General features: G+C 40.6%; 1 protein-coding gene across 4 annotated transcripts; it reads right to left on the reverse strand.

Annotated features, from left to right (window-relative positions):
- Window positions 1-10,441: 10,441 nt before the first annotated feature.
- Window positions 10,442-18,518, reverse strand: LOC122549510 (U6 snRNA-associated Sm-like protein LSm5). 4 transcript variants are annotated; one of them, XR_015756932.1, is made up of 5 exons: window positions 18,461-18,518; window positions 17,255-17,346; window positions 14,696-14,752; window positions 12,983-13,055; window positions 10,442-10,710 (listed from the first exon to the last, which is right to left on the reverse strand). XR_015756932.1 is itself a non-coding variant. In XM_087986165.1 (5 exons), exons 1-4 carry the CDS (start codon window positions 18,501-18,503, stop codon window positions 13,003-13,005), a joined length of 249 nt encoding a protein of 82 aa, XP_087842291.1. In that variant the 5' UTR covers window positions 18,504-18,512; the 3' UTR covers window positions 10,442-10,710; window positions 12,983-13,002. The 4 variants fall into 4 exon arrangements, 1 of the variants encoding a protein (XP_087842291.1); XR_015756933.1 differs by having other exon boundaries at window positions 14,696-14,838; window positions 17,251-17,346; XM_087986165.1 differs by having other exon boundaries at window positions 17,251-17,346; window positions 18,461-18,512.
- Between the last annotated feature and the right edge of the window lie 5,577 nt (window positions 18,519-24,095).

The raw sequence follows: 24,095 nt of genomic DNA on the forward strand, positions 1-24,095 counted from the left end.
CCACGCAGAGACAGGGAGAATGTGCAAACTCCACACAGACAGTCACCCGAGGCTGGAATCGAACCTAGGACCTGGATTAGGAATTAAAACAAAAAAATCAGAGAGCTATACATTCCATCATGTGTAATTTGCATTTTCAATGGTTATCCAATCAAATTATTTTCCTTCATACTATATGGTTGTCCAAGTTTAGAATTAGAAATATTATTACAACAGTCAAACACCATCCACAATTTATATTAGAACTTAGAACCTAATACAGTACAGGCTTTCAAAAATGAGATAATGAGAGTCCAGAGTAAGTATTTTCTTGTTCGGGTGAAAGGCGAGGCTGGAAGCTGTAGGGAATACTGGATGACAATAGAACTGAGGTTTTGATTAAGAAAAAGAAGGAAGCCTATGTCAGATATAGACAGTAGAGATTGAGTGAGTCCTTAGAAGAGTATAAAGGCAGTGGGAGCATACCTTAAAGGGAAATCAAGAGGACAAAAAAGGGGACATGAGATAGCTTTGGCAAATGGGGTTAAGGAGAATCCAAAGGGATTTTATAAATACATTAAGGACACAAGAGTAAATAGGGAGAGAATAGGACCCCTCAAAGATCAGCAAGGCAGACTATGTGTGGAACCACAGGAGATGGGGGAGATACTAAATGAGTATTTTGCATCAGTGTTTACTGTGGAGAAGCACATGGAAGATATAGAATGTAGGGAAATAGATGGTGACATCTTGAAAAATGTCCATATTACAGAGGAGGAGGTATTGGATGTCTGAAAATACATAAAGGTGGATAAATCCCCAGTACCTGATCAAGTGTATCCTAGAACTCTGTGGTAAGCTAGGGAAGTGATTGCTGGGCCCCTTGCTGGAATGTTTGGATCATCGATAGTCACAGGTGAGGTGCCAGAAGACTGGAAGTTGGCTAATCTGGTGCCACTATTTAAAAAAGATGGCAAGGAAAAGCCAGGGAATGATACACCGGTGAGCCTGACATCAGTGGTGGGCAAATTAATGAATCCTGAGGGACAGAATGTACATGTATTTGGACAGGCAAGGACTGTTTAGGGATAGTCAACATGGCTTTGTGTGTGGGAAATCATGTCTCACAAACTTGATTGAGTTTTTTGAAGAAGGAGCAAAGCAGATTGATGAGGGGAGAACAGTGGACGTGATCCATATGGACTTCAGTGAGATGTTTGACAAGGTTCCTCTTGATAGACTGGTTAGCAAGGTTATATCATATGGAATGTAGAGAGAACTAGCCACTTGGATGCAGAACTGGTTCAAAGATAGAAGACTGAGGGTGGTGGTGGAGGGTTGCTTTCCAGACTGGAGGCCTGTGACCAGTGGAGTGCCACAAGGATCGATGTTGAGTCCACTGCTTTTTGTCATTTACATAAATGATTTGGATGTGAACATAGGAGGTATAGTTAGTATGTTTGCAGATGACACTAAAATTGGAGGTGTAGTGGACAGCAAAGAAGGTTACATCAGAGTACAATGGGACTTTAATCAGATGAGCCAATGGGCCGAGAAGCGGCAGGCGAACTTTAATTTAGATAAATGTGAGGTGCTCCATTTTGGGAAGGCAAATCTTAGCAGGACTTATACGTTTAATGGTAAGGTCCTGGGGAGTGTTGCTGAACAAAGAGACCTTGGAGTGCAGGTTCATAGTTCCTTGAAAGTGGAGTCGCAGGTAGATAGGATAGTGAAGAAAGTGTTTGGTATGCTTTCCTTTATTGGTCAGAGTATAGGAGTTTGAAGGTCATGTTGTGGCTGTACAGGACATTGTTTCGGCCACTTTTGAAATTTTGTGGAGAATTCTGGTCTCCCTCCTATAGATGTTGCAAAACTTGGAAGGGTTCAGAAAAGATTTACAAGAATGTTGCCAGCGTTGAAGGGTTTGAGCTATAAGGAGAGGTTGAATAAAATGGGGCTGTTTTCCCTGGAGCATCAGAGGGTGAGGGATGGCCTTATAGAGGATTACAAAATTATGAGGGGCATGAATGGGGTAAATAGACAGGATCTTTTCCCTGGGAGAAAGTGAAGATTGAAGATGCTGGCGAGTCAGAATCAAAAGGTGTGGTGCTGGAAAAGCACAGCATGCCAGGCAGCACCTGAGGAGCAGGAGAGTTGATGTTTCAGGCATATACCCTTTAATATGAATGTACAGGGAGAAGGGGGCTGAGAGATAAATAGGAGGTGGGGGAAGGTAGCTGGGAATGCTGGGTAGGTGGATGCAGGTGGGGGCAATTGTGATTGGTCTGTGGGGAGGGTGGAGCGGATAGGTGGGAAAGAAAATGACAGGTAGAACAGGTCAAGAGGGCAGTGGCGAGTTGGAGGGTTGGATCTGGAATGAGGCGGATGGAAGAGAGATTTGGAAACCACTCCAATCTTAACCTCACCATTAACCAGAGGTCAAAGGGGGCGCAGTGGTAGTTTGGTACATTGACCTCTGCACTAGTGAAGCCAGGCATCAACTCATGGACACCTTCTCCTATCGCCCCCTTGACCACAACCACACCTCCCATCATTCATAGAATCCCTATTGTGTGGAAACAGGCCCTTCAGCCCTACAAATCCACACCGATCCTCTGAAGAGTATCCCACCCAAGCCCATTCCTCTACATTTACCCCCAACCTACACATCCCTGAACACAACTGGCAATTTAGCAAAGCCAATTCACCTAATGTGCACATCTTTGGATTGTGAGAGGAAACCAGAGCACCCAGAGGAAACCCACGCAGACACGGGGAGAATGTGCAAACTCTACTCAGGCAGTCGCCCGAGGCTGGAATCAAACCCAGGTCCCTGATGCTGTGAGGCCGCAGTGCTAGCCACTGAGCCACTGTACCACACCGAACCATCATCAAAACATCATCTCCCAGACTATCCACAACCTCATCACCTCAGGGATCTCCCATCCACAGTCTCTAACCTCATAGTCCCAGAACCCCGCACCGCACGGTTCTATCTCTTACCCAAAATCCACAAACCTCACTGCCCTGGTTGACCTATTGTCTCCGCCTGCTCCTGTCCCACCGAACCTATCTCTTCATAGCTCAACAACGTCCTGTGCCCCGTGGTGCAGGAACACCTACATAGATTCAGGACCCCACCCACACCCTCCACCTCCTTCATGACTTTCATTTCCCTGGCCACCAATGCCTCATCTTTACCATGGAAATCCAGTCCCCTTTCAGGTTCAAGCGAAGGCTTCCAAGCTCTCCATTTCTTCCTCTTCCGCCAACCCAATCAGTAACCTTCCATGGACACACTCATGCAATTGGCAGATTGGTCCTCACCCTCAACAACTTCGCCTTTGAATCCCCCCACTTCCTTCAAACCAAAGGGGTAGCCATGTGCACCCACATGGGCCTCAGCTATGCATGCCTTATGCAGTTACACAGGCACCATGCCCCACCTTTTCCTTTGTTACACTGATGACTGTATCAATGCCACCTCATGCTCCTATGAGGAGGTCGAACTATTCATCAATTTCACAAACACCTTCCACCCTGACCTTAAGTTCACATGGACCATCTCTGACATCTCCCTCCCATTCCTATACCTTTCCATCTTCATGTCCAGTGACTGACTCAACACTGACATCTATTTCAAACCCACTGACTTCCACAGCCATCTTGACTATAGTTCCTATAAAATCATGATTCGTTACTTCTAATTCCTCTGCCCCCACCTCATCTGCTCCCAGCAGGAGCAATTCCACTCCAGGACATCCCAGATGGCCTCCTATTTCAAGGAACTCAATTCCCCCTCCCATGTGGTCAACAATGCCCTCCACCTTATCTCCTCCACTTCCACACCCCTACCCTTGAACAACCCCCTCAGTCCGATCCTCACCTTCCTATTTATCTCTCATTGCTTTCCCCCCTCCACTTTTCTGATGAAGGGCTTATACCTGAAACGTGAACTCTTCAGTTCTTCAGATGCTAACTGACCTGCTGTGCTTTTCCACTGACACACTTTTTAACTCAAGGTCTTCTCCCTGACTTTGGGGGAGTCCAGAACTAGAGGGCAGAGGTTTAGGGTGGGAAAGATTTAAAAGGGACTTAAGCGGCAGCTTTTTCACTCCGAGGGTGGTGTGTGTGTATGGTATGAGCTGCCAGAGGAACTGGTGGAGGTTGGTACAATTACAAACTTTAAATGGCATCTGGATGGGTGTATGAATAGGAAGAGTTTAGAGGGATATGAGACAAAAAAAAACTGCAGATGCTGGAATCCAAGGTAGACAAGTAGGAGACTGGAAGAACAAAGCAAGCCAGGTAGCATCAGGAGGCGGAGAAGTCAACATTTCAGATGTAACCATTCTTCAGGTCTGTGGGTGGATGTAAGAGGAGCTGCAAATAAATGGGATGGGGCAGGGGGTGATGAGATAGGTGAACACAGGTAGAGGGTACAACCTGGATGATCGATGCAGAAATGGATCCAGTTGGTAGCTGGAAGAAAGAGTTGATCAGAGGAATGGAAGGGAGGGGGAAATGGCTGGGAAAGGAGTTGGGGGATGGAAAGGGAGGTTATTTGAAATTGGAGAACTCAATGTTGGGTCCTCCGGGCTGTAAGCTGCCCAAGGTGGAAGATGAGGTGTTTTTCCTCCAATTTGCGGTCTGATTCGCTGTGGCAATTGAGGAGGCCAAGAATGGTCATGTCAGAAAGGGAATGGGAAGGGGAATTAAAAGGGGAATTAGGGTGGCATAGTGGTTAGCACTGCTGCCTCACAGTGCCAGAGACCTGGGTTTGATTCCCACCTTGGATGATTGTCTGTGTGGAGTTTGCACGTTCTCCTCGTTTCTGTGTGAGTTTCCGCCCATAATTCAAAAGAAGTGCAGGTCAGGTGAATTGGCCATGCTAAATTGCCCATAGCGTTACGTGCAAATATAGGCAGGAGAATGAGTCTGGGTGGGTTACTTTTTGTAGGTGCGGCGTAGACTTGTTAGGCCAAAGGGCCTGTTTCCACACTGTAGGGAATCTAATCTTAAAAAAAATGGGCAGTGACTGGGAGGTCAGCTTGGCCCTAGGGGCCTAGCTGAGACGCTTGGCGAAACATGCCCGGAGTTGATGTTTGGTCTCCCCGACATAGAGAAGACCACATCAGGAGTACCAGACATAGTAAACTAGGTTGGTGGAGAGACAGGTGAACCACTGTCTCTCCTGGAAGGACTGTTTGGGGCCCTGGATGAAGATGAGGGGGCTGGTGTGCCACAGGTTTTGCATCTTTTACGGTTGCAGGGGAAGGTCCCTAGGGGTTCAAGGGAGAAGAGTGGCACGAACCAAGGATTGGCGAAAGGAACAGTTCTTGCGGAAGGCAGAGTAGGATGGGGAGAAGATGATGTTCTTGATGTTGGAGTCTAATTGGAGTTGATGGAAGTGTTTCAGGATGATATGTTGGATGCGGAGATTGGTGGGGGCTAGGTGAGGGTAAGGGAGACTGTCTTTATTGTGTTTAGCGTGGGGAATGTATGAGGTGCGGTGACGGGGTGTCTGGATGACAGAGGGGGAATAGCACGTTGATCAACATAGGTGGACATCTAGGATGCTTGGGAGTGGAATGTCTCCTCGTCTGAGCAGATGCGACGGAGGCGGAGGAATTGAGAGAACGGGATGGGGTTCTTGCAGGATACTGGGTAGAAGGAACGGTCATCCAGGTAGTTGTGGGAGTCTGAGAGTTTAAAGGGATATGGGCCAAGTGCTGACAAATGGGACTGGATTAATTTAGGATATCTGGTCAGCATGGACGAGTTAGACTGAAGGGTCTGTTTCTGTGCTGTACATCTCTATGACTCTCTGGACAGGCCCTTTAGCTGGCCATGTCAGTACCAACCATGATTCCATTCTAAACTAATCCCATTGCCTGCACATAGTCCATTACCTTTTATTCCATGCCTGTACATGTGCCTGTCCAAATGCCTCTTGAATGTTGCGATGGTATCTGCTTCTACCATATCCCATAGCAACGCATTCCAGGCACCTACACCTTCTGTGTAAAAACATGCCTCACACATCTTCTCTAAACATTCCCCCTTTCATTTCAAATCTATGCTTCCTAGTATTTAACATTTTCAACTATTTGAATATGTAAAATAATGCCATTTCAGAAGTGCTAAAAATGCTGGCTGATCCACTTCTGGCCATTTTCGGTATATCATATGCAGATCACCATGCTCGAAAGTAAAAGTGCACTGGCATGCATGCATGATCCAAAAACATGCAGAGTAGGGGCAGTGTAATGCTACTCAGTTCAAAGTTTGGGTGAAGATTTGTAGCTCGGGTGCTCGTTGTTGTGGTTCTGTTCGCCGAGCTGGAAATGTTTGTTGCAAACGTTTCGTCCCCTGTCTAGGTGACATCCTCAGTGCTTGGAAGCCTCCTGTGAAGCGCTTCTGTGGTGTTTCCTCCGGCATTTATATTGGCCTGTCCCTGCCGCTTCCGGTTGTCAGTTTCAGCTGTCCGCTGTAGTGGCCGGTATATTGGGTCCAGGTCGATGTGTTTGTTGATGGAGTTTGTGGATGAGTGCCATGCTTCTAGGAATTCCCTGGCTGTTCTTTGTTTGACTTGCCCTATAATGGTAGTGTTGTCCCAGTCGAATTCATGTTGCTTGTCGACTGCGTGTGTGGCTACTAAGGATAGCTGGTCGTGGCGTTTCGTGCCTAGTTGATGTTCATGGATGCAGATCCACTATATAGGACAAACAGGAAGACAGCTAACGTTACTCAGTTTCTAGTATTGATTTGGTACCTGAACTATATTGCATATTTAGTTGATTCTGTAGAATCCCTCTCAACACTCAAGGCGACATTCAGCAGAATGAGGAATCCCTCACTAATGCAATTTAAAGAAGTCAGCGTGAAGAAATGTTTTGGGTTGCCAAAGCCCTCAATTTTCATATGTTTCAATTCGAAGCTAGCAACATCTCCAATATTTCAAACTTTTCCTGGAAACACCACATCAGGGAGGATACATGGACCATGTGCACAGGAGACAATTTCATATCCTACTTTCCAAAAAAAAAGAGGCAGCTGGAGTGGGTACAGGGGCTTTGCCAGATAAGCAAGTTTCCCAATGACGCAGGGATCATCAATTGTGATTGCGCATAGTGCAGCTCAATGGGGAGATGTTCTAAAAAGACAAAGGGTTCCAAGTCTATTAGTATGTAGTTGGTGTAAAACCATGCCGGTTGATTGATACCCACCATTCTGACAGAAGTTACACAACATTTATCCTGTTCTAGTCAGCCACTTCTTCCCTATTCAAGCCACTGCAATGAAACAGAGGGTGGTCGTTGACTGAAAAGGGCTATCTTAACACAACCATCAATGCCACACATAAGCAACATGCATGCAAAAGACGCACTGACCAATCAATTGATCCACAAGGAAATTCAATGAGCAATAAAGGAAAGAAACTTGCAGAACCACAGGGATTGAGAGACAAACTAAAACTGAGAAGGAAACTTTGCAAGGCTATGGGGTAAAGGCAAGGGCATGGCACGTGATGAATTGCTCCTTCAGAGGACCAGCATGGATGTGACCACAATGGCTTCTACGGGGTGGTAGATCCCATATGATCAATGCCAATTAGAGGCAAATGCATTGGACCTCAGGGAAAGCCACCCTTCCAGCAGAACAGGTAAATAGGCTGTAATACAACATATCAGCAAAAGAAATAAGATGCTATGACTTACCTACAATCCTATTATACAGTCAGAGTCATACAGAATGGACACAGACCCTGGTCCTCTGAAGGAGCAATTCATCGAATGCCAGCCCCTGTCTTTATTCTATAGCGTTGCAAAATTTCCTTTTAAAAAGAATGATTCAGTTCCTTTTTGAAAGGAGTCAATTAATCCTGTTTCCGCATTTTCTCGGGCAGCACATTCCAGATCCTAACATTTGATGTATGAAAAAGAGAATGTTCCCCACGTCATCCCTCAAAACTTTTAGCAATTGTGAAATCTGTGCCCTCAGGTCTCTGATCATTCTACCAACAGGAACAGTTTCTACTATATCCAAATCCTTCAACTTTTTTGAAGATTCTCAACATCTCCAAACTTTCAACATAACTGAAGTTCCTCATCACCGAAATCATTTGTGTGAATTCCACAGCTCTGGAATTATACATTAGATTAGATTACTTAGTGTGGAAACAGGCCCTTCGGCCCAACAAGTCCACACCGACCCGCCGAAGAGCAACCCACCCAGACCCATTGCCCTTCACCTAACACTACGGGCAATTTAGCATAGCCAATTCACCTAACCTGCACATTTTTGGTCTGTGGGAGGAAACCAGAGGCCCTGTGCCACCGTGCCACCCATGAATAGATTAAAGCCATTACTACACTTGATCATCCCAAGACACATTACAAGTGTATAACAAAACAAGATTTGACACCAAGCACAAAGATATTAGAGCAGATATCATAAAAAAAACTTGGTCAAAGAGATACATTTATAAATATCTTAGAGGAAAGGAAATGAGAGATTTAAGGAGTGAATTCAACAGCTTCAGACTTTGACAATTGAAGGAATGGTTGTAGGGATTAAAATGAGTAATGCTCAAGAAGACAGTGTTTAAAGAAGCACAGATACTGAAAGGTTCAGAGGAAGAGATGGTTAGGTGCACAGGAGTTGAAAACAATAAAAACAATGCAACCAAAACAAAAAATTGCAGATGCTGGAAATTTTAAACAAAAATGGAGAGCGCTGGAGAAATTCAGCAGGTCTTGCAGCATCTGCAGAGAATAACCAAGCGTTAATATTTTGAGTCCAGTGATTCTTCATAGGCTGATGACAGGATGAGGGATGTGAATACAATACATGGAGACAGTGCCCAGAGAGAGCAAGGGATAGGTAAGCAAAGAGATTGTAGATAAACCAAGGACGAGACTATTACTAGGTAGCATGCTATTGGAAAATATAAATGCTTGAAAATGGGTTGACTGTGCTGGGACTAACCCAATCAAAACAGGAAGTGTGGGGATAGGTAATGAACATGAAGGAATGTTCACATTTCGAAATTGTTAAACACAGATGTTCAGTCCTAAAGGCTGTAAGGTACCTCGGCAGAAGACGAGATGGTGTTCCTCCAACACATTAACATTGGAACCAAGGACATGTATGTTCTGGGGGCCACCAACATTTGTGTAAATTAAATATGCAATTTCACACAGTGGAAAACAGTGAATGTCAGACAGGGGCACTTTGAAAGAGTCTTGATTGAACTGGTTGGTTACATTTCTCCATGGTGTGACTGTAAATATTTCAAAAAGTACCATATGAATTTGGAGTTGCCTTTTTTGGCAGGATCATTCACACTATTTATTGGTTCTATTTATCAGTTTGCAATGGAGCTGGGTAATGAATTTGCATTAAAGCTCTCTTCCAATCACTGCTTGCGTCATCTTTACTGCTGATGCCTTTCATAGTCTACTCCTCCTTATTAATATGGCCATATTTGCTAAAATCATGTCCCATCTGGCTGTGGCCTCAACTCTACTTTCCTACCTACCCACTAGATTTTTGTCACTTATCTTCAGGATCAAACTCAACCTTAAAAATATTTAAGGAACTTTCCTGACTTAGAGTCAGAATCATAGAGATGACTTGGAACAGCACGGTACAGACCCTTCGGTCCAACTCTTCTCTGCCGACCAGATATCCTAAATTAATCTAGTCCCATTTTCCAGCATTTTGGCCCAATCCCTTTAAACCCTTCCTAATTGTATACCCATTCAGATGCCTTTCAAATGTTGTAATTGTACCAGCCTCCACCACTTTCTTCTATCAGAACACTAACCTTTGTATGAAAATGTTGCCCCTTAGGTCCCTTTTAAATCTTTCCCCTCTCACCTTAAACCTATGACCTCTAGTTTTAGACTCCCCTATCTTGGGGGAAAAAGGCCCCTCATGATTTTATAAACTTCTAAAGGTCAACCCTCAGCATCCAACACTCCAAGGAAAATTGATGCAGCCTATTCAACCTCTTCCTAGCGCAAACCCTCCTAACTTGACAACAACCTTGTAAGTCTTTTCTGAACCCTTTCAAAGTTTAACAACATTTTATCTATAGGAGGAGCAGTCTGAATGATATCAACTTTGTAACCAGCTTATCTAATATTTCCTCTATTAAATTTTGGTCATCCAGTGTCTCAATATTGCTTCTTTCATTATAACTTAAATAGAATTATTGTCTTTGGTAAAAAAAAACTTTAAAATTCACCTCCTCTGCACAGCACAAGTTCTGCACTTGTTGCAGCAGGCCATTGTTTGTCCAGTGTCCCAAGGTTAGATTTTAAAGTGACACTGAAGGCTGAAAATTTCTGAAAGTGCAAAACAATAATGACTTTGTGAGGCTAACTAATGAATGAAGGGACCAAGCGTCTATCTTGATACACATAACACACAATGTAAAACTGAAACCAGAACATTAGTGAAAAAGAAAACCCTTTATTTTCTCTTTAAAAATAAATCAAGTTTTGCATACACTCAAACATGATTCACCTCTCATTTCTGAGACAATACATTTGTTCCAGCTACAAAATAAATGCAAGTTTTTGCAAGGAGTCATAAAAAATAAACTCTAAAAAAACTGTCATAAACAGAAGTGAACATAAAACAGAAGTACATGAATCAAAAATTCACTTAGTTGAAAGAGGGTTCCATTCATACTTCAGGACCTTCACCACCAGGAATAAGCTGGAAAAAATAAAAGTAGTAGTAAATAAATAACATAAATGACCAATTCTCATCACTGTCATTATTTATTACAAATGGATAAATTTCAGGAATTGATGGTAATTAACAATGCATATGATACAAAGTAAAACTTGCATCACCAGGTTCACTAATATTTTTGAGTGTCTACTTTGGACAAGAAATTTATTTTTAAATAAAATAACTTAACAAGACAAAAAAAAATTCAGGAAGCAGTATGGATGAATACAGAAAAAAAAAGGCACTAAAGGGATTAAGGGCAAAGAAGAGAGACCTATACAATAACAATAGTTAGAGAAGGCAAAGAGGTACTAAGCAATTAAATTGTACAGGGGTATAAATCGTAAAATATTTTACAGTTACACAAGTATGCAAGTCAAGACTGGAGTGAACTAAGTAATCGACTGAATTAAAAAAGAAATCACAGATCATCTTAACAGTTGTCTAGCTTCAGTACTTACCAACAAGCAAAGACAAAAGTTAACAAGACAGCAGACAAGATTAGAATAAGGCAAGTTACATAACTACATTTAAAGCAAAAGTGGAAAAATATTAACTAACCAAAGACAGAGGATCATGCATTTTTAAATGGAATCTGGAAAGGCAAAACTAAACATCTTTAATAATTTATTAGAAAAAAGTTATAGTATCAGAATTGAAGGATAGCTAATGTTACATCTGTATTTAAAGGAGATAGAACATTTCCAGGAGGATTTATGCCGATTTAGCCTAATATTGACAGTTGAAAATGAGATAAAGAGTCACAACTAAAATATAAAACATCACAAAAAAAAAAAAAATAGTTTACCTGGATTTCAAAAAGGGAAGTTTTACTTGAGCAATTTAATTTTAATGAGTTATCAGAAAGTTATCATATTGGAGTGGCTGCAATATGTTGATATTTACGATAGCCCTTCGATAAAAGGTACAACAAAATAGGTCAGAGGATGTGGGTTTAAGACAAAAGTAGCAGAATTGAAACGTCAACTGGCTACAGGACAAGACAGAGATCCCAGAAAATAGTGGGATCAGATATTAAAACTGTACTGGGTCTTCGTCATCACAATTTATGCAAAAATTGAGATTTTGGTATCAAAAAGATTTAAAATTGCACGCAATGCCAAATTATGCACTGGGAAAGGACTGCAATAAATAACAATGCTGGTAAACACATTTTAATGCAGGTAAATGGGAGGCATTACATTTTGATAAGGAAATATTGCACTTTGAAAAAAATAAATAAGGGAGTAAATAGACAGATCTGGGGAGGTCAAATATGGAAATCTCCAAGTCATGATGTAGATTGACAAGGCTATTAAAATAAACAAGCAGAGTTTATTTTTAAAAGATTGTATCTTTGGTAGTCCGCGTTCCAATATGTTGTTCTGATGAGCTAACAGAATTCTAAAAATATAAAAAGTGTGTTTATAATTGCGGGAAAAGCAAAAATAGATGTCACTTCATTGTGATAAACATTAGGAAATCAAGTTGGGTATACAGCATTTTTTTTTAAAAACAGAATGGTGAGAACATGGATCCCACCATAATAGTGAGTGTTTCAGGTTCACAGCATTACTAGATGCATTTAAAGTAAAGCTGAATTTACTTGCAATGGAGAAAGTTGAAAAGATTATGCTGATGGAGAGATATGTGAAAAAAGGTGGGAGGCAGTACATGCAGAGCAAACACCACCATGAAAAAAAATATGGCATAATATTTTACAGATAAATATGCAAGTCATAACTGGAAATCAATTGAGAAATCAACAAGTTAGACATTTGCACAACAAATTACTTTCGATACTGTAGAAACTGTACAATTTCACATTGTCAGATATCTTGATGATACAAGGACACCAAATTAACTCCAAATCTAAATTATATTAATTCAAAACATATTTACTCATTCAAAAACAACTTATACCTGATAGTGTACCAAGTTGTAACTTCAATCTTTCTGCTCCATTTTGAACAAAATGTAAAGCAGAAAAACAGCAGTTGGAAGAATTACTTTTCTGTGTTACATTTCATGAATGTCTGTCTAAACATTGGAAGTGATGTGGAGGTGTCAGTGTTGGTCCGGGGTGGACCAGGTCAGAATCACATCACATTATAGTCCAACTGGTTTATTTGAAACCACAAGCTTTTGGAGCGCTGCTCCTTCATCAGGTGTAGTAGTAAAAATTAGAAGGGTCTTGAAAATCCATGCCAACTCTTTTTGTAATTGGTACCAAACTCTAGATTCCACAACTTACCATCGTTATGTTATTTCCATTCAATAGGATTTGGTCCAGTTTTGTGATTCTTCTGCCTTCTGGTGTGATCTCACTGTAGAAAAGCAAAGATGAGAAAGACAAATTAAACAGTTTAACTACAACCTAGAAAAAAAAGGACAAAATAAAGTGAAAGGGTCTATTAGTGTTGAATATTTGAAGGGAATTGATGATTTGTGTGCCAATACTGGTATCATTTCATTGACATACAAAACAAGCACTTCTCCCCATGAGGGAATATAGTATCCACAGAACAGAAATTCAAAAAAACTTAAGAAACCAGGCCATCACTAAAACACTGATGGTTGGAAGTGTGTTTCATCTTTTGCGACGAGCTAAAAGTATAAAACAAATCAAATTATACTGGTTCAGTTACAAAACCTCTGAAGGATAATTTTCTATAAAGTCATTAAGTCCTGCCAGATATTGGGGAATATCTAGTTAAGAATCAACTAGAAGATTTCAAATTATTTGGGCATTCTCCGAAAAGGTTTTTAACCACGTGATTTGGAAATGAAGCCAACAGTTTGTGTTCTGCTGTTTACTGTAAGTAACTTTGGAGAAGCAGCCAAGTAAAGCTTTCAGAGAGATGGGCTTTGTTCCTTAGTGAAAAACCCTGGCTTTGAAAGGATTAGGGTATCTATTCCAATAGCTGCTTAGCAATGATTTCTGCTCTTACAAGACTAATTTGTAAATCCAGGGATCAGCATAAGCATCAGTATCAGCATAACAAGTTGCTGCAAGTGATGATACGCTTCTGAAATCCTATTTCTCACCAGAAAGTTCCTGTAAACTGACAGAGCTTCCAAATATCAGTGTTTCTGTACATCTGAAGGGTGGCCAATACTGAATCCCCAAAGATTCAAATCCAATTTAGTCGTAATCAGAGCTGGACATTTACGATTGAATTGCTGATGGCCATAGATTAGTTTCACTGCAAATCGAATGGATGCAATGTCATCTTGCAATTTCTTAACTTGAGACCCTTAGCCCAGCAGAGTTGTTTTTTCACGTTAGTTTTTAAAATAAAACTTTCACCGCAGAGACTTGTCTTTTAGAGAGATGCATCTATATTTAGGATTAAGGCAATACAATCTTAATTCTACATAAGAGTTTGGGTGTTCATCGGTATTTATTATTTGCTTTAAGAGTAAATTGTCCACATAATAGGAATATTCCGAGTTCATTAAAGATGGACATTTCTTTTATTCTGGATGTGAGTATTAAGGACAAGCAACTGGGACTAGATTAATTTAGGATATCGGGTCAGCATGAACCAGTTGGATCGAAGGGTCTGTTTCCATGCTGTGCATCTCTATGACTTGACGAATGACCACTTGAGTAACTGAATTAACAAGCTTCTACTAATGTCATGACTGTAGAGAAGAAGGATTTGATTATCAGGGCATTCTTCTTGTCAGTCCTGATAGAGAAGACCACCATCAAAACATCTAAAGCAATTTGAGAGATTTGAAATTCCACAGTCAATGTGCAATTGACTCCAGATATTCAAACATGTGCCAGTCTCTTGTTCCAATTTTGTCAATGAAATTTAGTATAGAAAATCTGAATTAACATTAACTTAATTCTGAATTTGATTACAAATTTAACTTTTCGACATGCACTAGGAGCTAAAGACTGTTAGCTAACCTTACATATTAACTACACACAATACTAGGATATATAAAAACTTACAATTCAGTAACATCTTCAAGCACCATGTCCAAGGACTGGAGTTAAGAAATGCATATTCTGCAGTAAAGGGAAGTGAGTTTATTAACCCTTAGATTCCCAGTGAATCCTGGAAGTTCAGGGCAACAATAGTTTTCAGAATTTTACTGAACCCATTAAGAAAACTACTGAAATGTTAAATATAGCTACATAGGCAGAAGAAAGTGTGCCACATCAGCTGACACCTCTATATATAATAAGCTAAGTTGTGCGATGACATATACACTAATCATTTGCATAGCTGTACCAAACATTACTAAATGAAGTTCTGAATTTCTGCTACGTTATTGTAATGCATACTTTTGTTTATTAGCTCGATTTTATTCAAAGAAAGTATTGTTATATCTGGATAAGAAACACAATTTTTCACATCTGCAAACTGGAGTAGACAGCCAATATTCCTCATTTTTGACATCCTAACTAATTTCCTATGCAAGCTAATAGGCTGCCTCCCATTTCCTGCACTTAATTTTGGTAAACGTATTATTTTGATTTTTTTTCAATGAATATGGCCTTTCATACATTCATGTTGGCATGGAGTACATCAATTTTCCAAATGGGCGAAAATGAGGACAGCAGATGCTGGAGATTAGAGTCAAGTATGGGGTGCTGGAAAAGCACAAAAGGTCAGGCAGCATCCGAGGAGCAGGTGAATCAATGTTTTGGGCAAAAGCTGGCCCCAAATAAGATTTGGGTATAGATACAAAGTGCTGGAGAAACTCAGCAAGTCTTACAGCACATGTAGACTGTTAATATGGAGTCTAATCTGACTCCTCAGAGCTGAAAGGGATTGGAAAATGGTGTTTTTGTTTATGCTAAGGACAGAAGAATAAGTGGGACAAGTTGTAAGGATGCTCAGAGCTGAAGAGGCTGCTAGCAGTGGTGATGAGATAGATATAAAAAGGGTGCAAACGAAGTTATGAAAAGGAGAAAAATGGCTACAGCTCTGCTGACAGCAAAGTCAATAATATATGTTAATATATGTGCATGTGTGCGCTGGGGTGGATAATGCAAGAAAGAAAAAAGGACAAGATTGAACTTCGCAACTTCAGAGCATAACAATCAGAAACAAGATTTTGGTGCCATCTTCACAAGAATGTTTGATTAATAGTCCATAATTTTCCCATTCTCCCTCCTACTGTTGCTAAGTAATGAAACAACAATGGAATATTAGCTTTAAAAAGTTAATTATGCATTAAATAATTATATATTTTACATAGAATGGCAAATGTCTAAACGTTTTGAGAAGTATAATTGAAAATCAATTATGCCTGACCTGGTTGGCATGTAATTGTTACAAAAACAAGTGGCTCAAAACTTGAAAAGTACAGAATTACAAAATGCAAAGTAGCAGACACCCAATGATATTATTTATTTGAGGGAGTAAGAAAAATCATTGTAGATCTAGAAGAGGTAGGCAGAGTTCAGGGCAAGGCCTTCTGGAGGAGATTCTTTACTAACAATACAATTGGTATACATCTCAGCAAAATGATAAAACATACAACACTGTGTTAGCAGCTGAGTAGCAATCATCTAGCCTCATACTACTTTTAAGGACTGCGTTCCCTATATGTTACATTTCTAGTCAAAAGTCAAGAGTTAAATATTAGGCTTTCTAATTCTATTGGCTTTTATAACAGTGAATTCCATACCCAAACTTTGAAAAATTTTGCCCTTGAATCCCCTCAAAGCTTACACTACTAAATGTTTAACCAGGAAAAATAGTGCCTTCCTATACAGTGGACAGGCACAGATTTGTTCCTCCTCAGCCCTATTTCTCCAAAGAAAGCAACCCGAACCTATCTAACCTTTCCCTCAAAATTAAAATTATTCCAAGTAAAAACTGTGCTAATCTCCTTTATAACAGTGATCAGAACTATACACAGCTTTGGCCCAACTAGTACTTGCACAATTCCAGCTCAACCACTCTTCTGTTACATCCTATACTTTATCTAAAAGGAAACTTTCTTGACCAGCTCATCTATATGTCAACAGATCCCTGAAGATTCCCTAGGTGAGGTGGGGGGGCGAAGAATTGATTTATGAGGTAGAGGGGGAAGAAAGAAAGGAGACTTTGGTTAAAGGAATCGAATATTGCAGAGACGGTAAAGAGCTGAGGGGAAATGATTGAGCTAGAGAAAGAGAGAGAGCAAGCGAGCGCAAGCAGGGATGGCAGTACAAAAGCAGGTCAGGGAAGAGATAGGCATTGTTGGATGAGATCCAGGCGATCTGGATGTTATAGGAGTTGATGAACAGGTGGTGGTGGGTGGGTAAGTATTGAGATAGGGTTACTCTATTCCTTTACATCTTTGAGCATCTTTTATTTATTGTACATTTCTTTGCCTGGTTAGGCTTAACAAAACACATTAACACTCCTCTGAATTCAACACATTTTGCTTTAACAACTATCACCAGTTAACTAAACTGGACACGAAGGGATATGTATGAATAAATTACACATCCCAAAATCATGCATCAAGCAGGGCATTTTGTTGTAGAAATGCCAAATAAAAGGATACTGACAAAATCATCAAAACCAAGCAGTGTTCCGACAATCTCCTTATCATTTTTCATAACAATATGAATCCGCGAGCCAATGCATTTGTCCACCAACTCTGGAATAGAAAAAGAATGTTAAAAGCGATTGAAAATGAAATTAAATCAACAGCCCCTTAACAACATCTTCCAAACTCCTGACATTTACTACCTAGAAGGGGCAAATAAATAGGATCAGCACTACCTGCAGGGTCCCTAACCAGCCACAGACCATGCTGACTTTGTATCCTGATAGCCATGCCTTCATTGTCACTGAGTCAAAAACATAGGTCACCCTTTTTAATGATACTCTGGGTATATCTACACGCAAGGATCAGAATAAGCAGCTCACAACCACCTGAGGGCAACTAGGGATCAGCAATAAATGCTGGCTTAGGGTGAACTCTTGTGGCACAAAGGTAGCTTCCCAACCCTTGAACCTCAAAGTTAGACCTGCTCCAGAGGTGTATAACTGGTTGATTCGAAAAACAGGTTAAACAATGTTTTTCTTTAAAATGCACACTTAGCCAGTGATGTCCATATACAATATTTTTCTTTTAAAATATGTTCATTAGAAGCACAAACTCAGTTTACCCATTGGAGGTAGCTGCTGTCTGATCACATTTCCTTTCAAATGATAAAAAGTATCCGCTAATATTCAGTCTCCTACTTCACCAACACTCTCACCAATTTCTTTAACATCCACATCTTTACTTTTAAAATGCATCCACCTATTACCACTTCCATAACCTCTGTATCTCTCTCAGCCTATGTCCTGCCACCTCTCCCTCCACCTCAGAATCTCCTCCCCATCTCTCCTCCACTTAATTCCTTCCCACACCTCCCACCGTTCGACACGTTCACTTTTCCCTCTACCACTTTGTCAATTCCTCCTTCTCAACATGCCTCATTTTATTCTTCCTTCCCATCTCCCGACCCTCCCCTTAGACTTTGTTTCCTCCTCTACTCCCTTACTCCATCTCAGCTCAATTTTCGTCCCTTTCATTAATTTGTCCTCTTCTCATCAGTCCATTCAGCCGACACTCCCCATTCCATCCACCTAGATTTGCCTTCCCAGTTCATCGCGCCGCCAATTTCTCCCAAGTTTTCTATCCCCCCACCAAGATGTCGGACACATATCAGACCTGGAGAAGGAGGGGACTGACTCCACGCGGGAGCCGTACAATTTCTTACCGAGAGGCAGCAGCTGAGACGGATTCGTTGCATTCAGCGCCATCTTGACCAAGAACGCAGCAACTCCGCGCCTGCGCGCCGCCCGGGCCAATCGGAGAGCGCGCATCGGCCGGCGGCGGTGCGTGATGACATCGCGGAGCCGGAGCAGCCAATCAACGATAGGCACCGGGGTTGCCGCGGAAACCAGTCGATGAGGGCGAGTCAATCTGTGTGGGACCTCCAGTAAGTGGCTGTGAGTTATCTTTCATACCCTCCCTCTGGTTTCAACGACCCTATGACATTTCAAGTGTAGTTATCGATTCGCATCACGTTACTGTCCTCACCAACTGACGGTGCTTCCTCAGTTTCCCCACCGCCGCCAGCAGCTGAACTCAATGGGAATGACTGAGCGGGTCTTGCAGCGTCCATACCGTTAGCTTCAGGTTGAAGACGCGCCACTCGGGAGTGTTGAGAGATGCAGCGGTTTTCAAGTAGGGCAGGGAAATCTGGAGCAAACGGCCGGAATGGAAGGCAGGAGGGTTTGTTGGGAAACCGGGACGATGCAAGGAGGAATGTGAAAAGGACAACTAAAGACAAAACATATGTCAATTTGAAAATTAGAATAATTTCCGCCACCCGCTACTCGGAGAGGGAAAAAATGCGGTCAGAAAATGCGAGATTATGCACTTTGGAAATAAAAACAAAGTTTTTTTTAATTTATTAATGCTAATAGCTATAAATAATATATAGGTCCAATGAAACCAGGTGTAAAGGAGAAACTTCTCTTAGAAGGGTCAATAGCAAAGGATATGAGAAGGTGCAGTAAGTATTGTGGGGATTTGAGGATTTTTTCCAATAGCAGAGAGATTGTGGATATCTGGAACTCCCTGCCTAACACGGTGGTAGAGGAAAGAACCTTCAAGACATTGAAGAACTGTTTAAGAAGTATTTTTAACTTTGGGCTAAGTGCTGGAAAATGGAAAGGAATCGATGAATGTTTGATGACCAGCGTGGCACAATAGGCCAAAAGGTTTATTTTTGTGCTGTAAAATCTTGATGACTCTTCAGTCCTGCTTCAGTTATTCTAGACCCCAGTGAAACCACACCTGAAGTATTGTGAGCTGGGTACTGCACCTCAGAAATGGTTTTGACCTTAATAGGAAGTGTAGCACAGTTTAGCCACAATAATGCCTTGACTCCAAGTGTTAAATAATAGATTTTACAAACAAGATTTTTTTTTGGAATTTACATGCTTTAAAGAATGACTAGATTTAAGGTTTCAAGTTATTGAAAGGGAACAGTTGTACTTGGGAGAAACAATTTCTGCTGGTGCAAAGTCTTGCATTAGGGAATATTGACCAAAAGTCAAACTATCCAGCACTTTACATGGAGTTCTGGTGTTAAGAATAAAAAAGTACCATTTCAAAAGTTTACTGAGAGAGATTTCTTCTGAGCATAAAGGACTCAATTCTTTGAATTGTCCTCCATCCAGTGAAACTAATGTTAGACCTAAATGTTGTTTTTCTCAAAACAAACCACAGAGAATATTGACATATAAGGCAACCTTTATAGCTTCCAAAAAGTTCAAAACTGGAAATGGACTTATATCCTCAATATAAAATGTAAGCACCAGGTGTGATCATAGGTTGTACTCAGTGATTTATAAAATGTGTAAAAAAATTCATAAATGTCAAATAAATTAATTTAATACAGTTAAATGTTTTTTAAAAACTTGGTCAGAAAATGTGAGGTTATGCACTTTGGAAATAAAAACAGAAAGGGTCAAACATTTTAAAAGCTGTCAAGTTATTGTCTTTGGCAACGTAAAGTGTTCACCAAATTAATTCACTTTGGCATCATCATAAGGATCCCCCTCAAGATCAAATGTGGCACTTCCGATTTCAGGCTTATCCTGACACAAATTGTTTTACAGACTATCCAATTAAATGTTATAAAAGTTTTTGTTAAACAAACTGTTGACAGTTGTGCACTGATAACATCCTATTAATGTTGCCACAGCTACAAAAAAGGGCATATTTCCAATCTTTGTTGGAAATATTCTGTTTTTATCTTACCCAGAAGTGCTCTTATACACAACTGAATAGATTTTTCTCCCCATCACCAAATGGCCATGATATTTTTTCATTAATTAACTACCACCAGGAAAGCATCTGCTTCCAGCTGAAAACTGTAATTTACTCGTTAAAGTGTAAATCATCAAAGGTGAGGGAGAGCAGGAAGGGGTTAAATTAAAAAGGTGTTGGAAGGCAATGCCCACTTCCAGGCATAAAGAGTATTGGGGGATACCATGTGCTTCTTCTCCAAGGACATCTGGACACGAGGTCGTGGTGGGGGCTGGTATGATTATAACATCTAAAAGGCATCTGGATGGATATATGAAAAGGAAGGGTTTAGAGGGATATGGGTCAAGTGCTGGCAAATGGGACTAGATCAGTTTTGGATATCTGAGCGGTGTAGATGAGTTGGACCGAAGGGTCTGTTTCTGTACTGTCCATTTCTATGCCTGATCATCAACATTAATACCCTAATGCAGCCCTTTCCCATTATCCCTTGATCCCTTTAGCCACAAGAGCTATATTTACCTCCTTCTTGAGAATACATAATGTTTGGCTTTGAATTGTGACATCATCAGCAAAACCCTTAATTCTTGTTTCTTTCTCCACGCTTAAAGCACGATCTACAGAATATTTCCAGAATTTTGATTTTTGTTTTATTTTCACTCTCCCAGTACTGAATCATTTGCTTACATGTCTCCTAACTCTTGACTGAACCAGAGTTGATCCCCTGGCTTTATAGTCAAGGTAAAGTAGGAAGTAGTTCAAGCCATAAGGTTACACTTTGTGGTTAGATATAGTTTCTCATCTGCTGTTTACCCACAGCACTTCATGAAAGCCCAGTTTTAAGTTGTTGGATCTGTTTGAAATCTATCCTATTTAGCATTTTGGAAAGTGCTACATGGCACGATGTAAGGTATGCTCAATGTGAAGATGGTATTTTGTTTCTTCAGTGAAGCAGTAAATTGGTGAGGATGAGATTAAGTAGGTTTTTCCACCTTGTTGGTTCCCTCACCACTTGCTGTGGACTCATTTTGGCGACTATGTCCTTTAGCACTCAGCTGGCATGGTCAGTAGTGTTAGCAAGGCACTCATGGTGATGGACTTTGAAATCCTCTACCTAACTAGATTCTCTTGCCACTCATCAGTGCTTCCTCCAAGAGTTCTTAGTCATAGAGATTTGTAGCCTTTTGATCTTTTGAGTCTATGTCAGTTTAACATTGGAGATTTCCTTGTCCATGTTTTACCTGATTCCATGATTCTCCAAGGTCTTAGAGTTAATGCTGACTACCACATGGCAATTTCCTCCCAACTCTACATCATTGAGCTGTCATCTCTGCTGGGCCTGTTCTACCAGTAGGACCTAGGGGAGCAAAATTGTAGCACAAAATTGTGATGGTGGTGTCTGAGACAATTTATGAAGGTATGATTTCATAAGTATGGTTATGTCAGGCTATGGCTTGATTAGTCTTTGGGACGGTTCTCCCAATTTTGTCACAAGCTGTCAAATTCTAGTTCATGAATGTATTTGCAAAGTTGACAATGTCATTTCAGGTGCATTGGTTGATGTCAGATGGTTTGTATAGTTTTTCTTGACTTCGTCTCAGTTTGACACAACTAAGAGGCTTACTTGGCCATTTCAGAGTCAACTATATTGCTGAGGAGCAAACCAGATAAGGACACCAGATTCTCTTTAAAAGGGAATTTGTGAACCAGATGATTATTCGTCTCTTTTGTCTCATCACAATCATTTTTGTCTTCCATCCTAACACAGACATTTTTGTCCTTGTCTCACGTACCCTTTGCACACAATCTATTACACCCTGAAGTTCTCCTTTCTGACAAAAGTTCACAGACCTGACCACAAATCTATTTCTGTCCTTACAATTGCTTCCCAATTGCTGAGTTCTTTATAATATTTTCTGTTTTTATTTAAGATTTCCATCAACTGCACTAATCTTTTTTGTTACATAATGACTGCCTTGTATCATTGTTAATTAAGGAAAAGGAAGGATATACTTGGATTGGGTAACTTGCCTGACCCAAATGGCTTGTTTCCCGGCTACTAAGGAAAGCAACAGTGGACAGAGCTGAAGGTCTTGTCATAATTTTCCAATCATCCCTAGATATAGGGAAGTGTTAGAGAATTAGAGAGTGGCAAGGTTGACACCTTGTTCATAAAAGCTCAGTCAATGAGATTTACAGCATGGAAACAGACCCTTTTGTCCAACACATCCATAGCAACGAGATATCCCACTCTAATCTAGTCATTTGCCAGTACTTGGCCCATACCCCTCTACACCCTTCCTTTTAATATATCCATCCAAATGCCTTTTAAATGTTGTAATTGTACCAGCCTCCATCACTTCCTCTGGCAGCTCATTCCATATGCGCACGACTCTCAGCGGTAGATAAGCTTTTAGAAGCAACAATGAGGGAAAAGGTTAAAAGGCATTTGAAGAATAAATAATGCAGAGCCTTCAAGATGTGCAAGGGGAAGACTACGTTTAACAAATCAAATTTAAATTTTTGATTGAGTAGCAGAGAAAGTTACTGAAAAGAAATCGATGAAAGTTATCTGTTTGATTTTTAAGGACGCCTTGAGAAATTGCCATGTAAAAGGCTGATTAACAAAATTATAGCTTATTGAATAGGAGGGCAGGTTGGATTTTAAAAAATCATTTCTTAAGGTCAAAAGAAATGAATGTTGTAAATGGTCATTTTTCAAATTGAACAATAAAAATGAATAAATCCAGTCCCTTCAAATAATCTATGAACTCCTCTCCAGTGATCCCCGAACTGGGCTGGGTGACATTTTAAAAAAGTTGCAATAAGGACCTCCTCTATTTCTGGGCGGCATTACACCTTGCAACATTTGGAACTGTGCTATAAATTTCATCAGCCAGTAATTGCTGGCTTGGTCAGCACAAAAAATGGATGTAACCAGAGGATTTCATCACATACTATTAGTATTCTAGCACTAACTATTGGGAACATCATTATCTATGATCCATTAGTCTGAAAAATAACTAAACAACAATTTGCTGTTTTCAGTCCATGGTAGTTTTCTTTCATTCATGTTGACACTAACTCTCCTATTTGAAATATAATGTATTTAAACAGCCTTTTCTAAGTATGTCTTTCTACCAAATGGACCAGTCACTGGCTGTTCACTCGTTAGCTGAGTCTGCAATCATTCAGAGGCTTTTTAATACAGGCACCAGTGAACAAACATATTTCCTGGATTCATGTCTACAGCCACATAAATTCCTTCTTTTTTCCTGAACAATGGAATCCCCAATCACCATTGCTTTCTGATCCAGCTTTTGCACAGCTAAGCGACAAGTAAACCTTTGGATTTGACTCTTTGGCTGTCCCAGAGAAACAGTTACTTCAAAACTGACCACTGGTCAGAGAATCAGATGTACTTAGCATCGTACACTTTTGGCCCAATCTTTCTCAACAAGCGGGTGGTCACACGTTCCTTCTCTGCCTACATACCCTTCAGCTATGGGATATCCATGTCCAAACATGTCCTAAAATGTGCTTTTATTGGAGCTGTCAACCTTGCAGACCCACCG

Source organism: Chiloscyllium plagiosum, unplaced genomic scaffold, assembly GCF_037043375.1.
Source record: "Chiloscyllium plagiosum isolate Xiang-an unplaced genomic scaffold, Cpla_swu_hap1 HiC_scaffold_4, whole genome shotgun sequence".
NCBI classification, from domain to species: Eukaryota; Metazoa; Chordata; class Chondrichthyes; order Orectolobiformes; family Hemiscylliidae; genus Chiloscyllium; species Chiloscyllium plagiosum.

Coding starts and splice junctions, on each gene's coding strand:
- LOC122549510 (XM_087986165.1), bottom strand. CDS start 18,503: ATGGCGCTGAATGCAACGAATCCGTCTCAGCTGCTGCCTCTCG. Junction 14,753..17,250: donor TGGTTTTGATGATTTTGTCA/GTATCCTTTTAT, acceptor CCTTTACTGCAG/AATATGCATTTCTTAACTCC. Junction 13,056..14,695: donor CTTGAAGATGTTACTGAATT/GTAAGTTTTTAT, acceptor GCTTTTCTACAG/TGAGATCACACCAGAAGGCA.